The 23824-nt window shown below is 60.4% G+C and overlaps 1 protein-coding gene across 2 annotated transcripts; it reads right to left on the bottom strand.

Annotated features, from left to right (window-relative positions):
- Nucleotides 1-415: 415 nt before the first annotated feature.
- On the bottom strand, nucleotides 416-19239 carry ASIC1 (acid sensing ion channel subunit 1). Of its 2 annotated transcripts, XM_058042119.1 has the most exons (13): nucleotides 18873-19239; nucleotides 18683-18753; nucleotides 17896-18290; nucleotides 16876-17071; nucleotides 4677-4827; nucleotides 4068-4195; nucleotides 3730-3880; nucleotides 3599-3655; nucleotides 3362-3515; nucleotides 3185-3276; nucleotides 2858-2937; nucleotides 2660-2764; nucleotides 416-2373 (listed from the first exon to the last, which is right to left on the bottom strand). In XM_058042119.1, exons 3-13 carry the CDS (start codon nucleotides 18258-18260, stop codon nucleotides 2269-2271), a joined length of 1584 nt encoding a protein of 527 aa, XP_057898102.1. In that variant the 5' UTR covers nucleotides 18261-18290; nucleotides 18683-18753; nucleotides 18873-19239; the 3' UTR covers nucleotides 416-2268. The 2 variants fall into 2 exon arrangements, with proteins under 2 accessions (XP_057898102.1, XP_057898103.1); XM_058042120.1 differs by lacking the exons at nucleotides 16876-17071; nucleotides 17896-18290; nucleotides 18683-18753; nucleotides 18873-19239 and adding an exon at nucleotides 5550-13383.
- Nucleotides 19240-23824: the final 4585 nt, after the last annotated feature.

Below are 23824 nucleotides of genomic sequence, written 5' to 3'. Positions count from 1 at the left end.
GTGCTCCCAGGGTGAAATTCCACCTGGCGACTCCTGTTGGGCCTCAGGTGGGTCCCAAACCATGGAGGTGCTGCAGCTGTTAGGGATTAAGAGCTCTGTGAGTGTTAATTCTCCTTTCCCTGCTGGGGAGCAGGAATCATTCCCTCCTCCAGCCCTGTGTCCCTTGGGAGGAATTCCTTGGGAAATCAGTGAGGCTGGAGCTGGATGAGGCACCAGGAAAGGGAGGCTCAGCTCAGCCTCAGCTCTGACACAGAGCACACTCTGCTCTGGAAGTCTGGCCCGAAGTTTTTTCCTCCTTTTCCCTTTCCCATTTTTTCCCCTCTTCCCTTTCTGCTCCATCCCAGGATGAGGCTGTCCCCACCTGCCTCCTCAGGGGAGCATTTCCAGCAGCTCAGCAAGAGAGAAAGGCTCGGCGTGGGGGAGTTATATCATTTATATCATTCTTTATATCATCGTTGTTAAGAGTAGCAGGTATTGATGTACAATGCATCTGTCATCTTATTGTGCTTCCTATGAAAATGTGTGTACATAGTACAGATACCGGAGAGAATTCCACACTTTATACACTTGAAGGCATTCAGAGATCAGTAACAGAAAAAAAAAAAATGGCACAAGAACAAGGCCTAAATGCTACTGGATGGGTATCTACACTGGCATGATGCATATAGATATATATATATATGTACACATATATATATAGTCATATATATTATATATAAGAAATATAAAATGCCGATGACATAACAAAAAAGCGTTTTCTTCAACAGGTGAGCCTCAAGGTCAAATCCCAGCCCCATCTTTAAAAGCTTGAATGGGAAAGAGAAAGAAAGAAAATAAATAAATGAAACGTGATGAAACATTAGGAGAAATCCATAAGAAAATTTATGGATGTGGCCGACCCGTCGTCTTTGGGTGATCGCTAGATACAAAGGACTGACCCCCAGTTCCTAATTTTGGTCAGGAAGCAAATAATAAGAATAAAAATGACAAGAATAAAAAACAAAACTGCAGTTTAGAAAAAAAAATTACTAAAAAGACTTATTGCAAAAGCTCTTAAAGATAAGTAGCACTTGGGCCCAGGGAGGGCTCTGGCCTGGGGGCTGGGAGATGGGTTGGGGGGCCAGATGGGGACCCCAGAGGGACTGGTGGGCTCTGACAGGTGGCCACAGACCCCAGCCAGGGCAGGGCTGTGCCAGGGAGGGGCAGCAGAGGTTCTGGGAACCCACAGACACCCCAAACCCCGGGGCAGCAGCTTTTGGGGCACAGCGGGGCTGGAGCCCCAGAGCCCCCTCTGAACCCTGGGGAGTTGGGGCTCCGGTGCCTGCCCAGCCACGGTGGTGCCAAGGGGGTGTCCCCAGCTGGGGACAAGTGGCACCAGGAGTTTCCTTGTGCCCTTCTCCCCGAGGATGGCTGAGTTTGGGGCCACAGGGTTCCCTGCGGACGGGAGGGACCATGGGGGAGTGCTGGAGCTGGCCAGGCTGCCCAGAGCCCAGGAGGGGTGAGCAGGGAGGGACAGTGCCCGGTGTCCTCAGAGCCCAGGTGGCACCTCCCAGCTGAGCCCCCTTTGGTGCTCCTGGGGCTGATCCTGGGGCTCCTCCCGGGGCTGATCCCAGGGCTGATCCTGGGGCTGATCCCAGGGCTGATCCCAGGGCAGGGCCAAGGAAGACGTTCTGGACAGGTGGAGGTGCCGCGTCTTCGTGCCAGGAACGCCCGGGCTGAGGTCCCGGGGGACAGAGGGGCTCTCAAGGGATTCCCGGGCTGCTGCCCTGTGCCAGGCACGCCAGGGGCTCCCCAATGAGCCCCCCAGCAGGCACAGGGAGCCCAGCAGGCGCGGCCAAGGCGTTGGAGCAGGATGAGCATGGAGACGACGGAGGACAGACGGACAGGGCTGTGGATGGAGACTGCGGCCGAACGGCTGCTTCTTCTTGGCTTCTGGGTTTTAGTTAAAAAGGCCGAGGGGAGCCAAGGGGGAGCCGGGGCAGGCCCGTGCCCTGGCCCACTGTGCGTGTCGCTCCCGCCCCGCGGGACGGCCGGGCTGGAGCATCCTGGAGTCTCTGAAGGAGCAGGGCAGGCGCAGAGCAGCTGTGCCAGGGTCTGGCGTCGCCCGACCCCACTGCCCGCCCCGAAATCCGAGGCCGTCGCTCTTGTCCGTGTCCCACCGTGCCGAGGAGCAAAGGGCCCCTAGATGTGTCTCTCCGCTGGCGCTGGCGGGGAGAAGGGCAGCTCTCGCAGGGCTTTGGTAGCTCAGGTTGTACATCCAGACGTCGGTTAGCAGGTGAAGTCCTCAAAGGTGCCCCGGGCCGGGTGGTGAGGTAGGATGTTGGCTGCGTACGTCATGCCTGCTGGGTGCCCCCGTATGCTTTCGCAGGGATTCTGCAGGATAAAGGGAATTTTGGTGCTGCTGCTTTCATCCAGGTCCTTGCAGAGACCCAGTGCCATCCCCTCACAGCATCTCTGCCTGGGCCCTCTGCTCCTTTCCCAGGGGCTCCCCAAAACGGTGACTCCCCATCCCCTGAGCTGCAGAAGGGGACAGGCAGAGGGGACAGACAGGAGGGCACAGGCAGAGGGGACAAGCAGACAGGGACAGGCAGAGGGGACAAGCAGGAGGGGACAGGCAGAGGGGACAGGCAGAGGGGACCGTGCTGTGCCCCGCACTCACGTGGCGCTTCACGTCGTCCATGCTCAGCGCGACGCCCTTGTCTGTGTTGTTCCTCTTGTGGTTCTTGCGGCACTTGCCCCGCCGGCACAGCCGGTGCTTTATCACCTGCCAGAGCCACGTGTCAGCCCCGTGGGGCCCATGGATGGCCCTTCCCCACATCCCACACGAGCACAGCCTTGGGACGGAGGAGACACTCACCTCATAGGCGTAGTCAAACAGCTCCAGCACTGTGAGGATGCTGGCCCCAATGAACAGCCCCATCTGCCCTCCAATGTCACCTGCAGAGGAGAGGGAAACCATCAGGGTGGCCTGAGTCCAGAGTAGGATGGCAGAGGGAGAAGAGAAAGCAGCAGAACTTGTCACCACTGTGACTGTTGCCTGGGGTGCCCCGCTCCACATCTGTGCTCTCGGCTGTTCCCGGTGCCTTGGGAACGGGCCATGGTGACAGGGCCAGCACAAGGCCACCTCGCTGGGGGACTCTGGCTGGGCACTGTCACAGGGCTCCCCAGAGCCACCAACACTCACCCAGCAAACCCGCCACCTCGTACGCCTTCTTCTGCTCGATCGTCTCGTAGTTGAGGGCTTCAAAGAAGATATCCAGCACCAGGATGTTCTCCCTGTGCAGGACAGAAGGGGCATCAGGCTGAGGTTTGGGATGGAGGGACCAGACCCTGCCCCACCACCGTGGCCGTGGTGCCTTACCCGATGTACTGCTCTGACTTGTTATACTTCTTGGCCAGGTACTTGGCCGAGGCCTTGCTGGGGATCTTGACCATGGAGAGCTCCTTGCCGTAGCGCGTCATGTTGCAGGGCATCTCACAGATGCAGTACTCGTTGTCCTTCTCCACCAGGAAATCTGTGCAGGGAGAGAGGGGGATGGCGAGGTGGAGGAACCCAAGGGCGCAGCTCCGTCCCACCCCCGGAGCCGGGCAGCCTCACCTAAGGCCGGATCCGCGCACTCCTTGTACTGCTCCGGGGTGCAGTAAGGGGCATCGCCTGGGGAGACACAGAGCAGGTGTTCCAGGTGGGAGCACGGCAGAGGGCAGGGCCGGGCCGGGCACGGGGCTCACCTGGCATGTGCACCATGCGGCAGTTGCAGTTCTCCACCAGGTAGCGGGTCTCGCAGTCGATGCGGCACGCCGTGATGCTGTAGGTGTCGTAGAACTCCGAGTCGCCCGCCACGGCCTTGCAGTCGCCCCAGGGAGGTGGCAGGTAGATGAGCTGGAAGGGGAGAGAAGCCAGCAGTGAGGAAGAACCCCCTGCAGTTCAGGGACAGACACCCTCATGGCACTGGTCCCCAGGATGGGATCCTCCCCTCCATCCTGCGTGGGGCCAGGGGCACAGCGAGGAGGCTCTGCTCCGGCAGCACGTGGTGGGAGGGGACATTCCACTCCTGCCCAGTTCCTACCCGCTGCTCCTGGCAGGACACAAAGGTCTGGAAGCCGGGAGCCACCCCGAAGCCCAGCTGGTCGATCAGAGGGGGCTCGTCCTGGCTGTGGATCTGCACCTTGATCCCGGCTTCGAACGAGGTCTCATCTGTGGCAGAGAGAGGTGGGGTGAGCACAGCACTGTCCCTGCTCCGAGGGGCTGTGCCGAGCCTGCTGGGAAAGGGACCACAACTCCTGCCTCCCATGCTTCCCCTGGGCCAAGTCATTCATCCACATGTCCATCCATCTGTCCATCTGTTTGCTGCACCGTGTCCTTGCCCCCTCCACCCCGACCCCCCTGCTCCACACCCAGGAGTGTGGCAGGGAAAGTGTTTGACTCTATTTATAAACAAGTGATGGCTGCGTGTCTAAACGATGGGGAGTTGCCATGGCAAAGAGCAAAGACAAGGAGGAAAAGGGAAAGAAAAGAGCAGAAGTGATGAGAAATGGAAGGAGGGAAGAGAAGGGAGCCTCAGGGATGTGGATCTGTCGGCTGGGGAGGTGGGAGGGGGCTGGGGAGGTGGGAAGGGGCTGGGCAGCACCCCAGGAGCTGCTGGTGGCTGAATGGGCCCACTGGGGCAGTGGGTTACCTGTTTCCCCCCACACTGGCAGGTACTCGTCCTGCTGGATGTCCAGCATGATCTCCAGGCCATTTCCAGTGCCCCCCTTCATGGTGATGAGCCGGGGCTTCCCGTCTTGCCCCGCATTGAAGGTGTAGCACTTCCCATAGCGGGTGAAGACCTGCAGGAGAGGACACAGGGCTGAAGCTGAGACCTCTCTTTGTGCAGCCTCAGAACGGAGCCAGGACAGCATCCCCAGCCCCAAAACTCAGCCATCCCAGCCTGGGCATGGTCCGACCCAGGCTCCTGACCCACAGGATCTCTCAGTGCTGGAACTGCCCATCCTGGCCCTGGTGGAGGATGAGATGTTCCCACAGGGATGGACTCAGAAGAGACACTGCAGATTACAGCCCCAGAGAGCCCACAGCAGCTGTGGCTCCCCAAGGTGGTGGCACTCAGCCTGATGCCTGCACCAGTACCACCTCCAAGCCCTCCTCCATCCCTGCAGAGGACAGTGCTGGACGGGATCCTGGACCCCCCCATCCCTCCTCGGCCATTCCAGCTCTTGCCTCCGGCAGCCAGCACGGCCCCAAAACCACGGAGCTGCTGCCAGCCTGGGCAAGGGGCATGTGAGGGCAGTGGGCTCGCACCACACGGTGCCCCACAAGCCCTGATGGCACCAGGATGGAGGTGCCAGGCACCTCCTCAGCAAGCACAGCCCCGGGGATACGCTCCATGTCCCACCAGAGCAGCTCCACCGCCGATGGAGCAGATGGAGCTGAAATATCATCCTGTCCCTGAGCAAGCTGCAAGGGCAGCATCACCTGCCGTGCCTGATCCAACATCCAACACCGACCAGCTCCGGAGCTGCTCCCCGTGCCGGGCCACCCTGGGGCTACTCACCGGCGCAAAGTCCCCGGGGCCGCAGCGCTGGCCGCGGTAGCTGCAGCTCAGCAGCATGTCCTCCAGCTGGTGGCAAGTGCGGTTAAAAAACCCGTACAAATTTAGGGGCTCATCCTCCTCCCAGGGGCCCGGCTGGGCCGGGGTGAAGCCCAGCTCCATGCCGGGCTCGTAGTCCACCAGAGGGGCCAGGTAGAGCAGGTCCTCGTGGCTGAGCTGCGAGAGCCGCACGCGGTTGATGTTGCAGAAGGTGACGGCGGGGAAGGTCATCTCGAGGCTCTCCTCCTCGCTGAGCAGCGTGACGTGGTGGTACTCCAGGTAGTAGGCGATGCGGTCGGCCACCTGGTAGAGGAAGACGGAGAGGGAGAGGAGGAAGGCCAGCGCCCACAGCGCCTGCCGGGCGCCCAGGCTGCCCTCCACGAAGATGTGGCTCAGCCCGTGCAGGGTGCAGCTGCTGGCAAAGGCCACGAAGTCCGTGGTTGTCCCTGTGTCCTCCTCGTCCTCTTCATCCTCCTCCTGCCCATATAGGAACTCGTCTGCTTCATCTTCTTCCTTCTCAGTGGCTGCAGCATCTTCTGGTGCTTCCTCCCTGGAGAAGGAGATGGTGCAGAATATCTGGAGAGGCATTGCCCAGCCTGGGGGTCCCAGCTGTGGTGCGGAGGTCCTGGCTGTGGTGTGGGGGTCCTGGCCCGTGCCCTGCCCCAGCCTGGGGGTCTTCAGTCAGTTCCTCAGCAGAGAGGGGCTGGGGAGATCAGGGGAGGGGGAAGGGGCAAGTTCAGAGAAGAGAAACGGAGAAGGGAAAAGGAGTGAGGCGAGCGGGAGTGAGGGAGAGGAGCAGAGGGACGCTCGGGATGCTCGGAGCCAGGAGGGTATATCAGGAGCAGGAGGGGAGGAGGAGCGAGGGGCGGTTCCGCGGGCTCCCCGGGCCCCCTGGGACCGGCCGGCTCCGGCTGCCAGGACAGAGCAGAGACATCACCGCCTCCAGAGGCGCCTTGGGAGCCCCCAGGGGCTGCCAGGCTGGGGGCACACCGTGTGGGCAGGTACCCAGCGCTGTGCCCCCATGCCGTGCCCTCCGTCCTGGCGTGGTGTGGCCCTGGCAGCCCCAGCGGCTGCTCCAGCCAGGCCCAGCCCTCCCTGCTGGGTCCCCGGCTGCCTCCAGAGCCGCCGTATGCCAGGCTCTCTGCGCTCATCCCCAGGCCAGCTGGAGCCAGAGGTTCTCCCAAAATGCCCGTGACACTGTCCTGGTTCAGTGGTGGTCCAGGTGGGAGGAAGGATGCTGTGGTGTCCTCAGGCTCCCACGATGCTCCTCCTGCCCTGGCAGTGCCCATCCCTGCAGGCTCATCCCCCTGTGCCGCAGGGCACCGGCGTGTGCACGTGAGAATCCGGCAAATCCAACATTCCCAGTGGAGTGAGGTCTGTCCTCCTCTGAGCAGGGCTGGTCTCGGCAGGATTTGGGTGCTGTCCAGGCAATGAGTCCTTCTGCAGAGCTCAGTCAGTGCTGGGCACGTCACCTCATGTTTTGGATTCCAGTGGGGCACAGGGAGCCCTCTCTTCCTTCAAGGAACGGCTCCAGGCCTTGTGCTGCTGAACCAGCTGGGCTCAGGGCCCCAGGGAGCAGCTCTGGTGCAGGAAGCTGGGATGGAGCTGTGGGAGCACGGGCGTCTCCTCTCTGCAGCAGCGCAGCCCCTTCTCGTGGTTTGCTGTTTTCCTGTACTCAGCACTTGATAAAAGCATCCAGAGACCACAGAGCAATCTCCAGCCCCATCCCGGCACTGGGGGAGAATCTAAATCCGGCAGCACTTGGACGTGCAGGGGCTGGATGGGAGCTTTGGGCCGGTGCCTGGCTGGGAGAAGCTCACCCCAAGCCCTCAGTTCAGCTGCTCTGATTCCTTCCCTGTGCACCCTGCATGGTCCCTGGTGCCTGAGCACATCCTGGCACACGTGGACACCACAAACTGGGAGAACAAATCAGTCAGGAACTCTGTAAAAATCTGATCTGATACCAGCACAGTTATCAGAGATTCCTGGGCAGGTGATGCCGGTGGAACAGGCACTGGGGATCCTTGCCAGGGGCAGTGATCCATGATGTGACAGTGGGGTGTCCCATCCTGGGGCTCCCCAGGCTCAGTATTCCCTTCAATAGGGCCCTTGTGTAAGAGGGACACTGGCAGATGCCACTTGGAGACCTGGGAGAAAGAGTGGATGACCTTGGGGACGAGTGCCAGAGGCACAGGATGAAATTTCATCAGGCCAAGATCAAGGTTACACCTTTTGGGAGCATCCCAGAGAATGTGAGATGAAAACTCTGCCTACAAAAGAGAGTCAGGAAGGTGAATTGGGTGACTGGGAGCCACCAGGACATGGGGGGCAGATCATAGGTGCCCTGTGTCTGTGGTGGGGATGAGCTGCAGCCACAGGGCAGGGCTGTGACAGCCTCAGGGCTGCTCCTGGCAGGGGTTTGGAAGAGCTGGGCTGGTCCAGCCCTGTGGGCGCAGAATGGGAACACTGGGCTGATCCCACACAGCTCGGGATGCTCAGGACAGCTCGGAGCAGGTGGGAGCTGTCCGGGGCTGGGCTGGGATTTCTGCTGCTCCCAGCTCTGGCACTGGGTTCCCGTGCCTTGGCTGTTGGGGTGGGAGAAGAAGGGAAACAGAATTAAGGAATTACAGTTTGAGGGGGGTGTTTAGCCCCACAGGGCTCGGACAGGTGAGCCGTGCTGCCCGGGGCCAGCAGGCAGCCCCAGGGGCGGGTCCGCTCCCTCGGCGCGGGGAGGTTTAATGTGTCTACTTGGGAGCGATTGCAGCAGGGAGAGAGAGAGAGGGAGAAAGATGCTGTAATGAAAACATTCCATCATCGACTGGGGCCATTAACCTGCTTCGCTCGGCTTAAACAGCTCGCGGGGTGCGCCGGGGCTGGATGGCAGCAGCAGGGCCCGGCTCCGGTTACCGCCACCTGTCCCAGCGCCGACACCCGAGCCGGGTGAAGGTGACCGGGGACAGCCGCAGCCTGGAGCACGGCGGCAGCAGCCAAGGGGAGCGCGTTCTGACCCCCAGATTGGGGACAAAGTGCGGCAGGGGGGTGCCGCCCTGCTTTGTGCGAGTTTTGGAGATGCTGGAGGAGTCGTTGGGCTCGTTCCAGCTCCTCCCTCGCCGGGAGTTATTTTTACCCTCTCTCAGGTAAAGCTTTGGCGGGGGTGAGGGACGGGGGATGCTATAATTAGCCGTGACATCAGCCCCCGTGGCGGGTGCTGGGGTGATGCCGCCACACCCGAGCCGGCGCTGGGGCCGGGGATGCTCCGTGCCCTGCTCGCCGCCCCAGGGAGAGCTGTGGGATGCGAGGAGGAGGAGGAGATGGGTTTTTCCTGCCTCCAGCACCGTGGTTGGCCGCTGTCCCGGGGCGGTTCGGCCCCGCTCGCTGCTCTGCGGCTCCTCAAGGCCTGGGAAAGGAGGTTTCCCGGAGCGGGGGAGCACGGAGGCGGCGGGGGGGAAGCGGGAGCGGGATTTGACGGCAGCAACAGCACATTTCACAGCCTGTCACGCTTTAATGGCAGAGGAGATCAAAGCCGGGATGCAGTTATTCATAGAGATAAACCAATCCCCGAGGAGGCGAGGAGAAAACAACATTGCAAGCTCTGTTATCCCAGGTCTCCGAGCCCCGGGGAGGATGTCGCCGAAAGCGCCCCGGGAGCTGGAGCCGCTCGGTTTTGTGACGGGCACTGCCCGTCCCTGCCAAAGACCGGCTGAGCCGGGGCTGAGCTGCCCACGTCATCCCTGGGGGTGCCCGCAGGTCGGAGCTGGCTGCTAGGAAGGGATGGGATGAGGGGTGGGATGAGGCAGCCAAAGCAGCACGTGGGGGTGGACATTTGGGGCAGACGGAGACCCCACGGCTGGGTTGTCCTGCTCCCACCACGCACCTGGATGTGCGAATCCAAAGGGAGAAAAAATGAGGTTTTCCACGTGTTTTGGCCTAGGGATGTGCTTTGAAGCTCCCAGAGCTGCCAAGATGGTGGTGGAGGCACCGGCAGCGCTGCCACCGCTGCTCTGGGCGGGATGAGCCGCTCTGGGATGGCTCCAGGGCTGCAGATCCCTCCCTGACCCTGGCGAGAGACAGAGCAGAGGCAGCCAAGCAAGGTGGGATTGCCCGGGCAGGCGGGATCTGTGCCGGCACTAATCCTGCACCCCTTATCAGATGCTGCCACCTTGCCTCGGCTCGCTCCGCCAGCCAAGCCGGGCGCAGCTTGTGTTATCCGGCCCTTTATCCCCCAGATTAGACGCTTCACAGTGGATTAGCATGTCACATTCTAATGCAGAAAAATTGATGATTAAAAAGGAGTTTTTCCTCTGTATTATTCCCCACCTCCGCCTCCTCTCCACCCCGTCCCTGCAGGCCCACCAGCCCCAGCCGCGGGCCCCGGTGATGCCAGAGCATCCCTGGATCAAACGGGATGGGAAACGGGGAGCCGAAGGTGCCTTTTCCACGCCACATCCCTGCTGCTTCTGGTGGCGGGGTCCGGCACTCCAGGTGCCTGTGCCATTCCAGCCCCGTGTTCCCAGCTGCAGACTCAGCACCTGCAGCACAGGACTTTAATAAAAAGCACATTATGGTGAGTAATGTGCTAAGTGGACTTCATTATAGAGCCAGGGCCTCCCTGGATCCCGTTGTTCCATATGATTTCATATCAGATGAGCCTTATCTCCTCTCCAAACGCTTCCATTTAAACTCTATTAATCTTTCAAAGCTTTCCTGGGCAAGCTCTTCCCAGCCAGCCCTGCTGGGTGCCGGCGCTGCTGCCCCGAGCACTGAGGCCACCTGCAGCCACGCTGGCCCGGGGTTTAGGGGGGCTCAGCCAGGACCCCCCTGCAGCTCCATGGGCAGTCCAGCGTGTCCCTGGAGCCTTGGCTGTGATCCGCCGTGACGGCTCCGCAGCCGCCGCATCCTCCTCCCCAAGATCTGTTCACGCTCCTATAATTGAACCTGTTTGTAGCGCTGAGAGCTTCCCGGCGATTTCCCCGCTGGCAGCGTCCCTCTGTGCCGTGCAGGGGTCACCAGGACCGCGCCAGGATGCGGAGGTGCTGCCGAGGTGTCGCTAATTCCCGGGATTATTCCCGACCCTGATGCCAACGCCTTCCTGTGCTTCCTGCCCGATCGCGGATCTCCCGTAAGCAGGTTGTGATTTTTTCCGACATCCTTCACAATCGCTCAGCCAGTTCATGCAGGCAGATCCGAGCCGGCGGTTTTATTGGAGGGGGGAAAAGCCCACGGTGTTCCGGTCTGGTTTCCTTGCTGCGCTCGCTCGCTCCGGCTCCGCACGTATCACGCTTTTCAAATCTAATCTAATCCAAGCAGAGCAGTCACACAGCCCTGGCATGTGGTGCCTCTGGAAGGGTCTCCCTGTCCCTGCCAGGAGAGCAGGGGTTTAAAATCCCTGATAAATCGCAGGGTGGGTGGGAACACCCTGCCCTAGCTCCGTCCTTAGGCTGAGAGCCTGGATGCAAACACACCAAACACTCCATACAGAAAAAACCCTCCAAAAATAAATAATTGGTTATAATATCCAAGTGTCAGAACTGTATAAATAAATAAGAGCCAGTGAGGAGCTCCTTGAACCCTGGCTGGAGCAGGAATTGCAGCGTTGCCTCGGGAGCCCCGGCCAAGCTCTACAGGCAATAAAACACAGGTGGCTCTAAACAGCCAGAGATATTAAACTGAGGCAAAAAGGCCATGAGACAGTTAATTTCCTGTCGCCCTGTGGAGATCTGTGGCTCCAGAGGCTCAGGGGATCTGGCCCCTCCAGCCGGGCTTCTCCCCAGTTGATATCAGGGAGAGGGGGAAAATGGCACCAGGAGGTTCTGGGCAGGTCCTTTGGATCCCTCAGAGAGCACCTTGCTATTGCCCAGCCTGGGGCTGGGAAAAACAGCAAAGGGAGGCTGAGAGGAACAGCTTGGAACACCTCATCTGCTGCTGCTGTCCAGGGCTGTGCTCCCAGCCTTGGATCCCTTGGGACACACGTGCCCTGTCCTCAGCTGTGAAATCCTCACCTCCATTGCGGCTGGATACCACTTGAAAGCCTCCTCATCTCCTCCATCAGCCACAAATGGCATTACAGCTTATTAATAATCATTAATAATTCATTTGTTAATGAGGCTTTATGTGCAAAGGCATTGCAAGAGGAACAGGATTGGCCAGAGGTGAAGCTGAGATGCTCTGAGCTCCTGGCATGACACCTCTGGGTGTTTGTGGTGCCTCCAGCTGTGTGTGACACCTCCGGGTGTGCAAAGTGCTTTTGGGTGTGACATCTCCACTTGTGCAAGGTGCTTTCTGTGTGTGTGACCCCTCTGGGTGTGTGCAGAGCTTTGGGGGTGTGTGACCCCTCTGGGTGTGCACGGTGCTGCTGTGCAGGGGGAGATGCTGGGGCTGGGCAGAGCCAGGGACTAAATGACACTGCCTGAGCCTGACCCTGATCCCACAAGTCCTTCTCCTCTAATCCCACCATTTTCCAGAGATCTGAGATGCTGGATGTGCCATTCACAGCTCTAATGAAGTGGCTGTGGGGTGCAGGCACGTGGTGGCCTCTCACGGTGCCACTGTGACCTCATCCCTCCTGTTCCTGATCCTCTTCTGCCCCATCTTGGCCAAGATCAGTGGCGGTGGGCTCACTGGAGCTGGTCCCACAGCGCTGGAACCGTGCTATTGCTGTCCTGCTGCAGAGGGAGAGCGAAGAGCAGCTTCCCATGAGATTCCCATCCACGTTTGTGCCAGTGTGGAGTGAGCAAAACCACAGCCCAGGGCTCGCCTGTTCTGCCTGAGCAGGTCTGGGAATGCTTGGGTGAAGCTGGGACAAGGAGGCAGCTGAGGAGCAACGCCTGAGTGTCTCTGCTCCCTGCCCGAGGGTGAAACAGCTCACGGCTGCTTTCCGGATGATTTGCTCTGAGCAAAATACAGTGATACGGGAAAATTTCCGGGCTGCCGAGCAGAGCTGGGGCACTCCCAACCCGCTGCACTTCCCGGGAGAGCCGAGTCACCACCAGCAAACGGCGGCGGTCCCGTGCGTGGCGGCTCCTCTGCTCCGTCACCTCCGATTATCTCGCCCGTGTCCCGCTGGCTTTGCTTCATTCGTCTGGAAAACGGGGCAGCCTCGGGGGTCAAACCCTGCTGCTGCTCGGCCACAGAGAGAGGCCGATGTGGGGAAGAGTTTGGGCGGAGATTGCCGCTGATCCAGGTGAGGATGCTCGGCCGGGCCCCTGGGGACACCACCGGGATGCCCGAGGTGAATAAGTGCCCAGAAACAACAGATCCGTGCCAGCAGTTTCCAACGCTTATAAGTAATTTAGGAGCCTGTGTGCCGCTTTAAAAAGTGATTTGCATAAATCACTCGAATGTCTTACAGAATTTGTAAATGCACCGGCTCCGCTGGGGACCGTGATGGGATCTGCTGGGGCTCGGGATGCTGCTGGGAACCAGCCCCAAAGCAGGTCTGGGGCCGGTGGCCGTGCCTGGTGCCCACACGCTGTCCCCAAGTTGTTTTTCCAGAGCCAGATGGACCCATGCGGTTTGTTTATTAACTGTCAAAAGCTCCAGGAAATGTCTGGGTATCAGTAATTCCCGCGCCCGGTCTCTCCAGCTGTGTTGGAGATGCTTCTCACTCCGGCTCCGTGATTATCCACTAACGCTGCGCGGCGGGGGAGCTCCGCTCGCCGCGGGGCTCCGGCCTTGTGACTGCCGTGGGGGGCCACGGGGGGCCGGGGCTGCGCTCGGGGAAGGGGCTGGGGCCTGGATCCCGCGGGGCTGAGAGCCGGGGGGAGCGGGGGAGCAGCAGCACCCCCGGCTGAGCGCCCCTGAGCGTGCCCTGCTGTGCCCACCCCTCTGAGATCCCATACCCCAGTGCCCTGCTGTGCCCTCTGAGATCCTATAGGGGCTGCAGGACACCCCTGAGCATGCCCTGCTGTGCCCATCCCTGTGAGATCCAACACCCCAGTGCCCTGCTGTGCCCTCTGAGATCCTATAGGGGCTACAGGACACCCCTGAGCGTGCCCTACTGTGCCCACCCCTCTGAGATCCCACAGGGGCTGCAGGACACCCCTGAGCGTGCCCTGCTGTGCCCACCCCTCTGAGATCCCATACCCCAGTGCCCTGCTGTGCCCTCTGAGATCCTATAGGGGCTACAGGACACCCCTGAGTGTGCCCTGCTGTGCCCACCCCTGTGAGAACCCACACCCCAGTGCCCTACTGGGCCCACCCCTCTGAGATCCCACAGGGGCTGCAGGACACCCCTGGGCGTGCCCTACTGTGCCCACCCCTCTGAGATCCTACAGGGGCTGCAGAACAGCCCTGAGCGTGCCCTGCTGTGCCCACCCCTGTGAGATCCTACAAGGGCTGCAGGATAGCCCAGTGCCCCGCTGTGCCCATCCCTCTGAGATCCCACAGCCCAATGCCCTGCTGTGCCCACCCCTCTGAGCTGCAGGACAGCCCTGAGCGTGCCCTGCTGTGCCCACCCCTATGAGATCCCACGAGGGCTGCAGGACAGCCCAGTGCCCTGCTGTGCCCACCCCTCTGAGATCCCACACCCCAGTCCCACCAGCAGGGCAGGTTTGACCCACACAAGGGTTTTTTTCCAGGGGGAGAAGCCACACCACGTTCCTGGGGTGGCAGGAGCAGAGCTCCAACACCCCCAGCTGGAGCGAGGTGGGCTGAGCAGGGAGCCCAGGGGTGCAGAGGGGTTTTGGGGGTGCACACACTGGTGTGTAGCAGAGTCTGAGGGTGCAGCAGGATCTGGAGGTGTCTAGTGGGGTTCAGCAGGGTGCAGTGGGGTCAGAGGGAGGGTGGGCAGGCCCAGCAGTGGGGAACAGGATCTGTTCTCCATCACAGGAGCTCCTGCTCTGCCCCGGAGATGGGAGGAAGGAGGAGAGGAGGAGTGTGCTTGGGGTTTGCTGGGGCTGCTGCAGACCCTTCCCGCTCCCTGCCTGGCTCTGGCTCTGTGCACCTGGTGTTTCCAGGGCAGAGGATGCAGAATCCAATGCAAAAGGCAGCGGCATGATCTCCACGTCAAACTCAATTCTCCCCAGTGCCAGCTCAGCCCTGGAGCCTCATGGAAACGGTCCAGAGGTCTTAATCCTCTCCAGCTCATCCAGGCTGTCCCATGCACGCTGCCCAGGGCTCTGGGCTCAGCCCACCGTGCCCCAGAGCAGGACAGGGATGGGGTGGGTTCACAGGGTGTGAGAAGGAAAAGCTGCAAATTCACATTGCGCCACCCTGGGCACAGCCACTCCTGCCGCCCTGGCTGCACCGACCACCCAAAAGGGGCTTCCCAAGCACGGGGCACCTTCCCCAGACTGTGCAGCCACAATTCCCATGCTGGGGTGTGGAGAGGAAGCTCATGCTCGGCGTTTCTCCTTTTTGCCTGGATTCAGAGCCCAGAGATGGGAGCCTCTCCCTTGCTGGGTGAGGCGCCGTCCCCGTGGGTGTGCGGGGCCCCGGGGGAACCTCGCGGTGAGGGGAGGAAGGAGCAGGAGCCGGGGGGGCTCAGAGCTCCCGCAGGGGAGGGAGGGCTCCAGCTCATAAATAATGAAGTAGGAAGAGTGAAACATCGATCCGTGCTGCTAATGAGGGTGCCAGGGAGCGTGGCCCCAAAACGGGGCGACAGCGAGGGCGAGCCCCTCCTGCAAAGGGAAATGTGTCTGTCTCTGTCTGTCCCATCCCTGTGTGGGGCTCTGGGCACGGGGAAACCTTCCCCCATGTCCCTCACGTTCAAGACTTGCCCCTCAGCTCTGTGCTTGCCTCTCCAGGCTTTGAGGTCATGCCAGGATTTTGGGGAGGAGATCAGGGCACCTCCCTGTGCATCCTTGTCCCTGTCCTGGGCTGATGCAGGGGGAGCTCTGGGGGGCACCAAACACTGCCCTGTGCTGGAGGGGCTGTGAGGAGCCAGGGCAGAGCTGGGGTGGGCCAATTGTCCCCCCTGGTCTTTTTAGAGGGTTCACTCTGCAGTTTGGGATGAGTCTGAGCCTGCTCAGCTCCGCCGGGGTGTTCCAGTACCCTGCACACAGCTTGGGGGGGACATGGAGGGGGATGAGCAATGCCAGGACCAGGGCAGAGGGTGCAAGCCTGGTTCTGGTCCCCAGCACCCCCAGATCAGCCACCAGGCCCAGGGCAGCACCGAGCCCAGCTCAGCCCGTGCAGGGAGCAGCGAGGCAGCGGGAATTTGCTGCTGAGACAATCCCCTACAAGCTTCTGAGAGTGCCAGGAGCCCATCCCAGCCCCACCACACACAGACCTCCCTGTGCCAGACCCCAAGGAGCAACAGAGATGCAGCAGAGAGCCAGCTTCCTCTAATCAAATCCATTAAATCATCCCAACCTGCTTGCAAGGAATAATCCAGGCAGGAATAACAAACCAGCTGCGAGCCTGTTTGGCTTTTGCTGGTTGAAGGGGATGCAGAACACAGGGATTTGGAACCCAAGGGATGGAGGGAGGGAGCAGGGATGAAGGTCCCTGAGGATGGTTCGGCGCAGAAAACGCGACCGTGCCCTGGCAGGAGCCAACATCAGAACCAGGCACGGGCTGGAGCTGGCCCTGCTGGAGGGGATCCAGCCCCCTCCGGGTGCAACGCGCCTCCATTTAACAAATAAACGCCTCATGGCTGACAACAGACACCTGCTCGTGCAAAGAGCCCATGACAGGAATTTAATGCCGATGATTAAAATCACCCGAACTGCACCAGGACCTGGGCCCTGCACACACCCAGCCATGCTCAGCGTGGGACACGAGGGGGACACCCCTGGGCCGGTGACGAGGATGGGGACCCCGAAGGAGTCCCCACGCCGGAGCCGCTCGGGAGCAGCGGCCGCGGCTGCCGAATTGATTAGGCAGCCCCGAATAGCCAGCACTGTTCCGTCCCCAGCTGGATGGGGCCAGGCAGAGCAGGGATAAAGGCTTTATTGTGTGCTGGATCCACAGCACAAGAGCGAGCTCCATGGCAGGGCGCAGCACGGAGCCACTGGGGCCTGTGTTCCCAAGGGATTCTGCCATCCGTGCTCTCCCTGCTTCTCCACTGGAGCCTCCTCACCATGGCAGCTTCCAGCCCGGCACAACCCTGCTTTGCAGAGCCCAAATGATCCCGGGGAGCTGTGCCCACGTGGGAGCAGCCCACGGAGCTGTACGGAGCCACACGTGCTCCTGGGGACAGCCTGGGCCTCCAAACCCCAACAGCATCCGCTTAGTGATGGTGCTGCCGGTCCCTTCCGAGCTGGGAGGAGGCAGGAGCAGCTACAGGTGGGCAAAAACCCTCCTGGCATGGGGGAAAGGTGGCATGGGGCAGGGCCCACGGGTCACTCACCACTTTGAAGTCTTCGGGGGTGCACTGCTCCCCACGGAAGAAGCAGGACAGCAGCATCTCCCTGATGTCGTGGCCAGCCCGGTCGTAAAACTCCAGCATGTTGAAAGGTTTGGGCTTGAAGTTTCGGAAGTTGGCCTTGTCCTGCAGGATCTCCAGCTGCTTCTCATCCGCTGTCTGGATGTCTGGGATCTCGTATCTTGGGGGAAAGAGCAGGGAGAGGCTCAGGCCTGGCTGTGGTGGCTGCTCCCACCGGCAAAGGCCATTTGGGGCTCCCAGGAGTGACCCCAGCATGGGCTCAGCACAGCCCCACCTTGCACATGGCATTTCCAGGGCATCCAACAGCACAAAGGGGCCCAGAGGCACATGAAAGATGGCAGAAGGATAAGCTGGGCAGTGGCCACCTTCCAAACACATCCCACTTGTCCCACTGCTGGTCCAGCAGCACCAGCCCTGGTTGAGGCCACCCAGCCACCTGCCCTGAGCCTTTGGTGGCATCCTGGTGAGGCGGTGGCCTTGCTGTGACAGGGACCCAATGTTCTAGGTCTCAGCTCTGCTGTCATGCCTGAAAACCCCTCCCTGGGGCAGGAGTGAGGACAGCAGTGACGCCCCTTGGCATTGGCATGGGCAGGGAGTGCACCAGGCTGTTGACAGCGGCTTGGCACCAAGGAGCCACCACAGCCACAGGTGAGAGACTTCCACAGCCCAAGGAATGGCACCAGGCTGCGGTGTGGGTCAGTGGCTTCACCTGCTGGCACCCCTGGCCTCGCTGCATGGGATGGCACCCAGACATGGCACTGGAGCCAGGTGTGCCGGATCAGCCCCACAGGAGCTCAGGAGGTGGCCCTGGCCCTGCTGCATGGGCTGCACGCTGGGGATGGGAGCTGTGTGCGCTGGAGCCATCTGGGGCAGCCCAGCGTGGGAGCCACGTGCCCAGGAGCACCAGCAGGACCTGGTGGCTCTTGGCTGCATCCACACTGACTGAGATGTCACCTGGGGCCACCTCAAGGCACCGGCACCCACCTGTTATTGAGCAAGGCCAGGAGCTCGCCGGCGTGGTACAGGTCATTCTTGGTGACGCGGCTGAAGCGAAACTCGTTGAGGTTGCAGAAGGTGACGGCGGGGAAGGTGAGCCTGGTGGCCGCCACCTCGTCCAGCTTGGTGACGTGGGGGTACAGGAAGTAGTACTGGATGCGGTTGGTGCAGACCAGGGCGAGCAGCGCCAGCGAGCCCAGGAAGCAAAGCGCCCAGACCACGCGCTTCAGCGACAGCCGCTCGTACGAGAAGATGTGCGAGAGCCCGTGCAGGGTGGAGCTGCTGGCGAAGGCCTGGATGCTCACCGGCTGCCCGCTGTCCACCTCCTCCTCGTCCACTTTCAGGTCCATCATGGTCAGTGCCAGCAGCCCGGGGTGGCCACTCTGCCGGGAAGGGAGCCCGTGGGTGCCTCGTGGGTGCTGAGGGTGCCCAGCCCATGGCAGGGCTGTGCCCAGCAGCGCCCGCCAGGGGCAGATGCTTTGCTGTGCCCTGCTCTTGCCCCCAAGCCTACATATATATATATATACACACACACACAGACATGCATGTATATATACATATACATAAATACATTTATTTGGATGCAGCCTCTTGCATTTCCCCCCCTCCCACCTCCTCCCTGCCCTCCCCATCCCACGGCAGGACTGGGATGCTCTGCCCACCCTCCCCCATCACCTTATCTCCCCCTCCCCTCCCACCTGCCCCGCTCCCCCTCCACCTCCCACAAATGGCACTGTCGCATCGCCAACCAGATGAAGGAATGAAGGATGCAAACCTGGAGTCAGGGCCGGCGGCCGTGGCTGGAGCCGGGCTGGTGGTGCTGCCGCTGCGCCGAGGGAGCCGGGGCTGGGAACACAGGAGGGAGCGGGAGATGTGCAGGCACCGAGGGTGCTGAGGCACCGAGCCCGGCAGCGGCTGGTGAACCGGAAAAGAAGGGGGGGGAATAAAAATAGCCTCGTTGGTACCTTGGTGCAAGCGTGGGAGCGGGGATGCGCCGGGGCCTCGCTCAGCGCCGCGCGGGGGGACCGCAGGCGACCATCGCTGGAGAGGAGGCAGCTGCCGTGTGCGAGGAGATAAGAGGAGGAGAAGGAAGGCGAGCAGGAGGCTGCTTCCCTGCCAAACACATGGATACCTCCCCCTGTGGCTATCTGGGAGCTGGTGATTTCTTCAGATGCATAATCCGCATGAAGTCATTGTCTGAGCGCTGGTGGGGCCGGAGGCCGCGGAGGGGTGAGGGGTGCCGCAGGCCGGTGGGCAGCGAGGAGGAGGAGGAGGAGGAGGAGAAGGAGGAGGAGGAGGAGGAGGAGGAGGGAGAGGCGCAGGAGCGGCGCTCCAGCGATTGCAGGCGCTGGCAGGGGCTGTTGGTGCTGCTGCCGTGTGCATGTGGGTAATGTGTGTGTGCGTGTGCGTGTGCCGCTCCCATCCCCCGCGCCTTCCAGGGATGCTCCGGCTCCTCGCTCCCCGCTCCGCCGGACCCCCCTAGACCCATCCCGCAGCCCTGCCCCGTCCCTGCCCTGCCGCCGCCTCCCCTGCCCTTCAGGCTTCACCCGTGCTGGGACACCCGGGGCTGGCTCCTTTTGGGGGGCACCGGTGCCTTCCAGCCCTTTCCTGGCCGTGGGGCACTCGTGTCCTCGAGTGTCCAGCCCTGCTCTGCTGCCCGTGGTCCCTGTCACGCTTGTCACCATGAAGGGACTGACCCTGCTGGGCCCTCGCCCGGCTCAGGACACGCCGCCCCTGTCCCAGCCCCGTCCTTCTGCCGCTGTGCCCGGGGTGCTCCTGGGGCAGGGGGCACCGGGGCCTCTGCTCCTCCCCGGGGCAGAGCGCGGGGGTTGCACAGCGCTGCCCGGCTCCCCCCCAGTGCCAACACATCTCCCACTGCCCCCAGCTGCCCCCGTGAGTGCCCCGGGAGCGGGGTGCCCTCCTCACCCGAGCGGCTCTGGGTACGGAGGCTGCAGCAGGAGCCCGCCCACTGCTCCCAGTAAGGTGGCTGCAGTCAAATGGAAAAGGATGCTTCAATGTCCTTTGCTAGTGTGATGTTAGAAAGGGACAGGCAGACCCCAGGGTTGGCGCAGGCTGTGTCCCTGCCCAGAGGTGCCTTCCCAGCACGGTGTCCCCACCTGAACCCCACAAACGGGAGCGTGGGCACTCAGGGATACAGCAGGGTGAGGCACACGCACCCTGTCCCCAAAATCCCACGGCTTGGGCACGCTTGGTTTGATCCCCACCTGAACCCCACAAACGGGAGCGTGGGCACTCAGGGATACCGCAGGGTGAGGCACACGCACCCTGTCCCCAAAATCCCACGGCTTGGGCACGCTTGGTTTGATCCTTTTTGGAGCATCCTCTCCCCTGCCCCAGCAGGATCCCTGGGTTTTACAGCAGGACCTGCTCGGGAGCACCTGGGAGCAACAGAGCTGGGGGCCAGGGACCCTCCTGAGCCAGTGCCCCCCCTTGCCAGGCTCAGGGACAGCCCTGCTGGTGCTTGGGGACGTGGCTGTGAGGCCAGGGAGCAGCATTAGCATTCCCAGTTGGCACCAGCTCTGCCTTTCCCTTCCTGCTCCGTTCTGCATCGCTCCTTGCCCAGCAGCTGCCTGCTCGATGCTGTCCCTCCATCAGCATCCTGAGGGCAGAAGGATGTGCTGCTGGGATGAGGGAGAAGGACATTTACAGAGTGGTTGTTCCCCCTCCTCCTCCTCTTCTTCCAGAGGAGAAGTGGCTCTCTGCAGTGCTTTTATTGACAGTAAATCCCCGGCAGCAGCGGGGCTGGCCAGGGAGGGAGGAGGTCTCAGGCAGGAGCAGGTGAGCACATGGACATTCTTGGGAGTCCTTCATTTCCAGTGCACGAGAAACCCCAGGGAAGAGGCTCTGCTGCTTCTCCTGGATGGAGAACATTTCCTGAGGGTCTGGTGGAGCTGTTGGGGCCCCAAACACCCCAAACCCCTTTTCTAGAGGAGCCAGGGAGGAGGAGAGCGGGCAGAGGAAACTTCCTCACTGCTGGCCCCCGTCCAGGGAGAATGCAGCTGCATCCTTGGAATGGAGTGGAGCGTGGGGACTGGGAGCGTTTCCGTGCTGTTTTTTGGGGAAGCCACGTGAGGGTTGTGTTAATTCCTGCTGGGAGAGACAGGAACCAGCCGAGGGCTGTGGGATGGGTGAGGAGGGAACAGCCCCAGGTGATAACTGCAAGACACAAAGGCTTCAAGGGGTGGGTTAGTGAGGGGTGGTGGGGTGTGGTGGAATCCTCCTGTTAAAAATGGGTGCTCAGAGCAGGGATTCGGCAACCAGGGCTCTCCTCAGCCTGCCCGCAGATCTAATTAGAATGAAAAAAGTAATTAAGGGAAGGTGCTGCAGAGCTGAGGCTCCCAGCACAGGCTCTGGCAGACAGGCAGGATCCCAGATGTGTCTTGGGAACACCTCGGGAGCTTGGGCCGAGGGATAACTCAAGGCCTGGGGCTCTTTCCTCACCTTCCCAGCTTGTCCCTGCTCCACCACACACACCCCAGTTACATCAACCAGCTCCCGTCCTGCTTTTTGGAAGAGCATCTCCAGGGCAAGGATGGATAAGGGATGCCTTTCCACGCTTTTTTGGGGTTGTGCTGTGCTTTTGCTCCCTCCATGGAGGCAGCCCTGGTTTCCAAATTGCTTCTTTACCTACATCTGCTGCTGTCCAGAGGCAAATTAATTGATAATGGTCAATTAGTCCTGTGGATGCTGAAGATGCTGGGCACTGCTGTATCCCGTCCTGGAGCCATCTAGGAGTGCCTGGCCCTGCAGTCTGGGACTACATTTGTGTATTTAAGGGATTTAATTCACAAGTCACCACTGGCATGAGGCAAAGCTGCTGGGGATGCAGAGGCAGCGCTCAGGTGTCTACCCCATCCTGGACAAAAATTCCAAAGGAGAGGGGTTAAAAATTCCATCCCTCCCCAAACCCGGACTGAGTGATGTGTAAAATATCTTCTCAGCTGATCACTGCTAATGGGCTGCAAATTGCTTCCATCAGCTCCAGCATTACAGACTGCTGTCTGAAATTGCTTCCAGGAGCCCATTTTGGGGCCAAATACTTCCTAGCTTGGGGAAATAACCATCAGCATCATTAGCAACAGTAAATTGTATTCAAATGAGGCACCCTGGGGCCTTAGTATGACTTCTTATGGGTGGGGCAGCTCCAGCATTAGGGACTCTTGCATCCACACAGAATCCTTTAAATGGAAAAGACTTCCAAGATCATCCTCTGACTGCTGCCCCGGCACTGCCAAGGACACCACACTGTCCTCAAGCACCACATCCATGTGTCTTGAATCCCTTCAACCACTGCCCAGGATAGCTTTTACCAGGGTTTGACAACATTTTCCATGGAGAAATTTTTCCTTTTTTCCAGCTCCAGGTGTCAGGTACCTGGAGAAAAACTGGTCCTGCATTAAAGATGGGCAAAGAAGGCCTCTGCCAGTCCCTGCTGGCCATGCCCTTTGCTCTGTGCTGCTCCTCGAGGCACTGCCTTGCTCCAGCTCTGAACCACAAACCTCCACAGAGATCCTGGTGGAGGTCCAGGGTTTCCTAATTCATGAGCACATCGTTAATTATCTGCTGGAAGCCAAAGCCTCAGCATCTTGGTGAGACTAACGAGGCTATTAACAGAGCTGCTTCTTGCCATGCTGGCTTGGGCTGGCCCGAGCGTGGAGCAGAGGCAGAGACAGGCTTTGTATCACATCCTCTGGCACCTGTTTGCCTTCTACACCACATCTGACCATCGCTGAGACCTTTCCAAAGGAAACCACCACATCTAAATCCTGGGAACGGAGAACCCAGCACAGCCAGCCTGGTGAATCCGTGCGATTTCTAAATCAAGCGCGTCCACGTTGGGGTAGCTGGGGAAGGGTCACAGCCAGCCTGGGTGCAGGGTCGAGCTGCAACGCCCAGAGCTGCTGCTCCCAGGAGTTCCCCTGGGCTCTCCTGAGTGCAAACAGCAGTGCTGAAGCCCAGCAGAGGCTGCTGCAGGCGGCGAGGTCAGCGGGCCCCGTGAGCGGTGTCTCCGGGTGATTTATGCCGTGTTGTGCCGTGCTCTCGCTTGCACCCGCTTGGCTCTCCCGGCGTGAGGAGCAGCCAGTCCATTAAACACTGAGTCATCCTCAGCAGCATTTAATTTTGTGAGGGGCAGCAGTTTGGATAATTAAAGGCCTCCATCGCCAATGCCAGCGGCTGTGGAGAGCAGGGCTGATGGAGAAGGTGAGGACACCCAGCAGCACTGGTTAACCCGCCACAGAGGAGGTTCAGCTCTCCCTCCCTCCCCTCTCCCCCTGCTTTTTGGGATGGGTTTTAACCTTTTCCTGCCTTCCTCAGTCAGGTGAGTGTGGTGATGCTTTGTGCTATTTCTGCCTGGATTAACCACGTCCTGATGGGATCTCCCATGGGCAGATCTGCTATCTGGAGGCCCTGGCTTATTAAAAGGACAAGCTGTTCGGGGAGCTGGTAATAAAGCCATGAAAGCTTTTACGAACCAGAGTCGAAGGCACTAATATCGCTGTGCTCTGCGTGGGTGACAAATTAGACAAGAGTTCCTCCGTGCTGATGGGGTTTTTTTCTCCCCCTATTCATCTTTCTCAACAATTATCTTTTATTTTGATATCTTTCTATTTAAACCTTCAGAACTGCGCTCGGGATGAGAAGGAGGTTGAACTGCTTAACAACCGTGCACCTTTCAGTGCAGGGTGGAGGCACGGAGCCATGGGGAAGGTGGCTTGGGCTCTCCCGGGGTTTTGGCAGCAGGAACCATCCCCAAGAGCCAGGCAGCAAACTCCCCAGGGATTGTACCCTGTGGGAGGGCAGGAACACCTCCTCACCAGCAGCATCAGCAAGACCCACAACGCTGTGTCTGTGTTGCACCAACACTGCACGCTGGGGCTGGATAGCTGGGAATTCC

Source organism: Melospiza georgiana, chromosome 29 (genome assembly GCF_028018845.1).
Source record: "Melospiza georgiana isolate bMelGeo1 chromosome 29, bMelGeo1.pri, whole genome shotgun sequence".
Classification (NCBI taxonomy): Eukaryota; Metazoa; Chordata; class Aves; order Passeriformes; family Passerellidae; genus Melospiza; species Melospiza georgiana.
Note: the sequence above shows the minus strand (reverse complement) of the source record. Positions and strands in the feature narration are given on the sequence as shown.

Excerpts from the sequence above, each read along its gene's own strand:
- ASIC1 (XM_058042120.1), bottom strand. The coding sequence starts at position 6,173 with ATGCCTCTCCAGATATTCTGCACCATCTCCTTCTCCAGGGAGGAAGCA. Across the intron at positions 3,881-4,067 it reads TGTCCTGCCAGGAGCAGCGG|CTCATCTACCTGCCACCTCC; the intron begins GTAGGAACTGGG and ends CTCCCCTTCCAG. Across the intron at positions 3,656-3,729 it reads CCGCATGGTGCACATGCCAG|GCGATGCCCCTTACTGCACC; the intron begins GTGAGCCCCGTG and ends GTGTCTCCCCAG.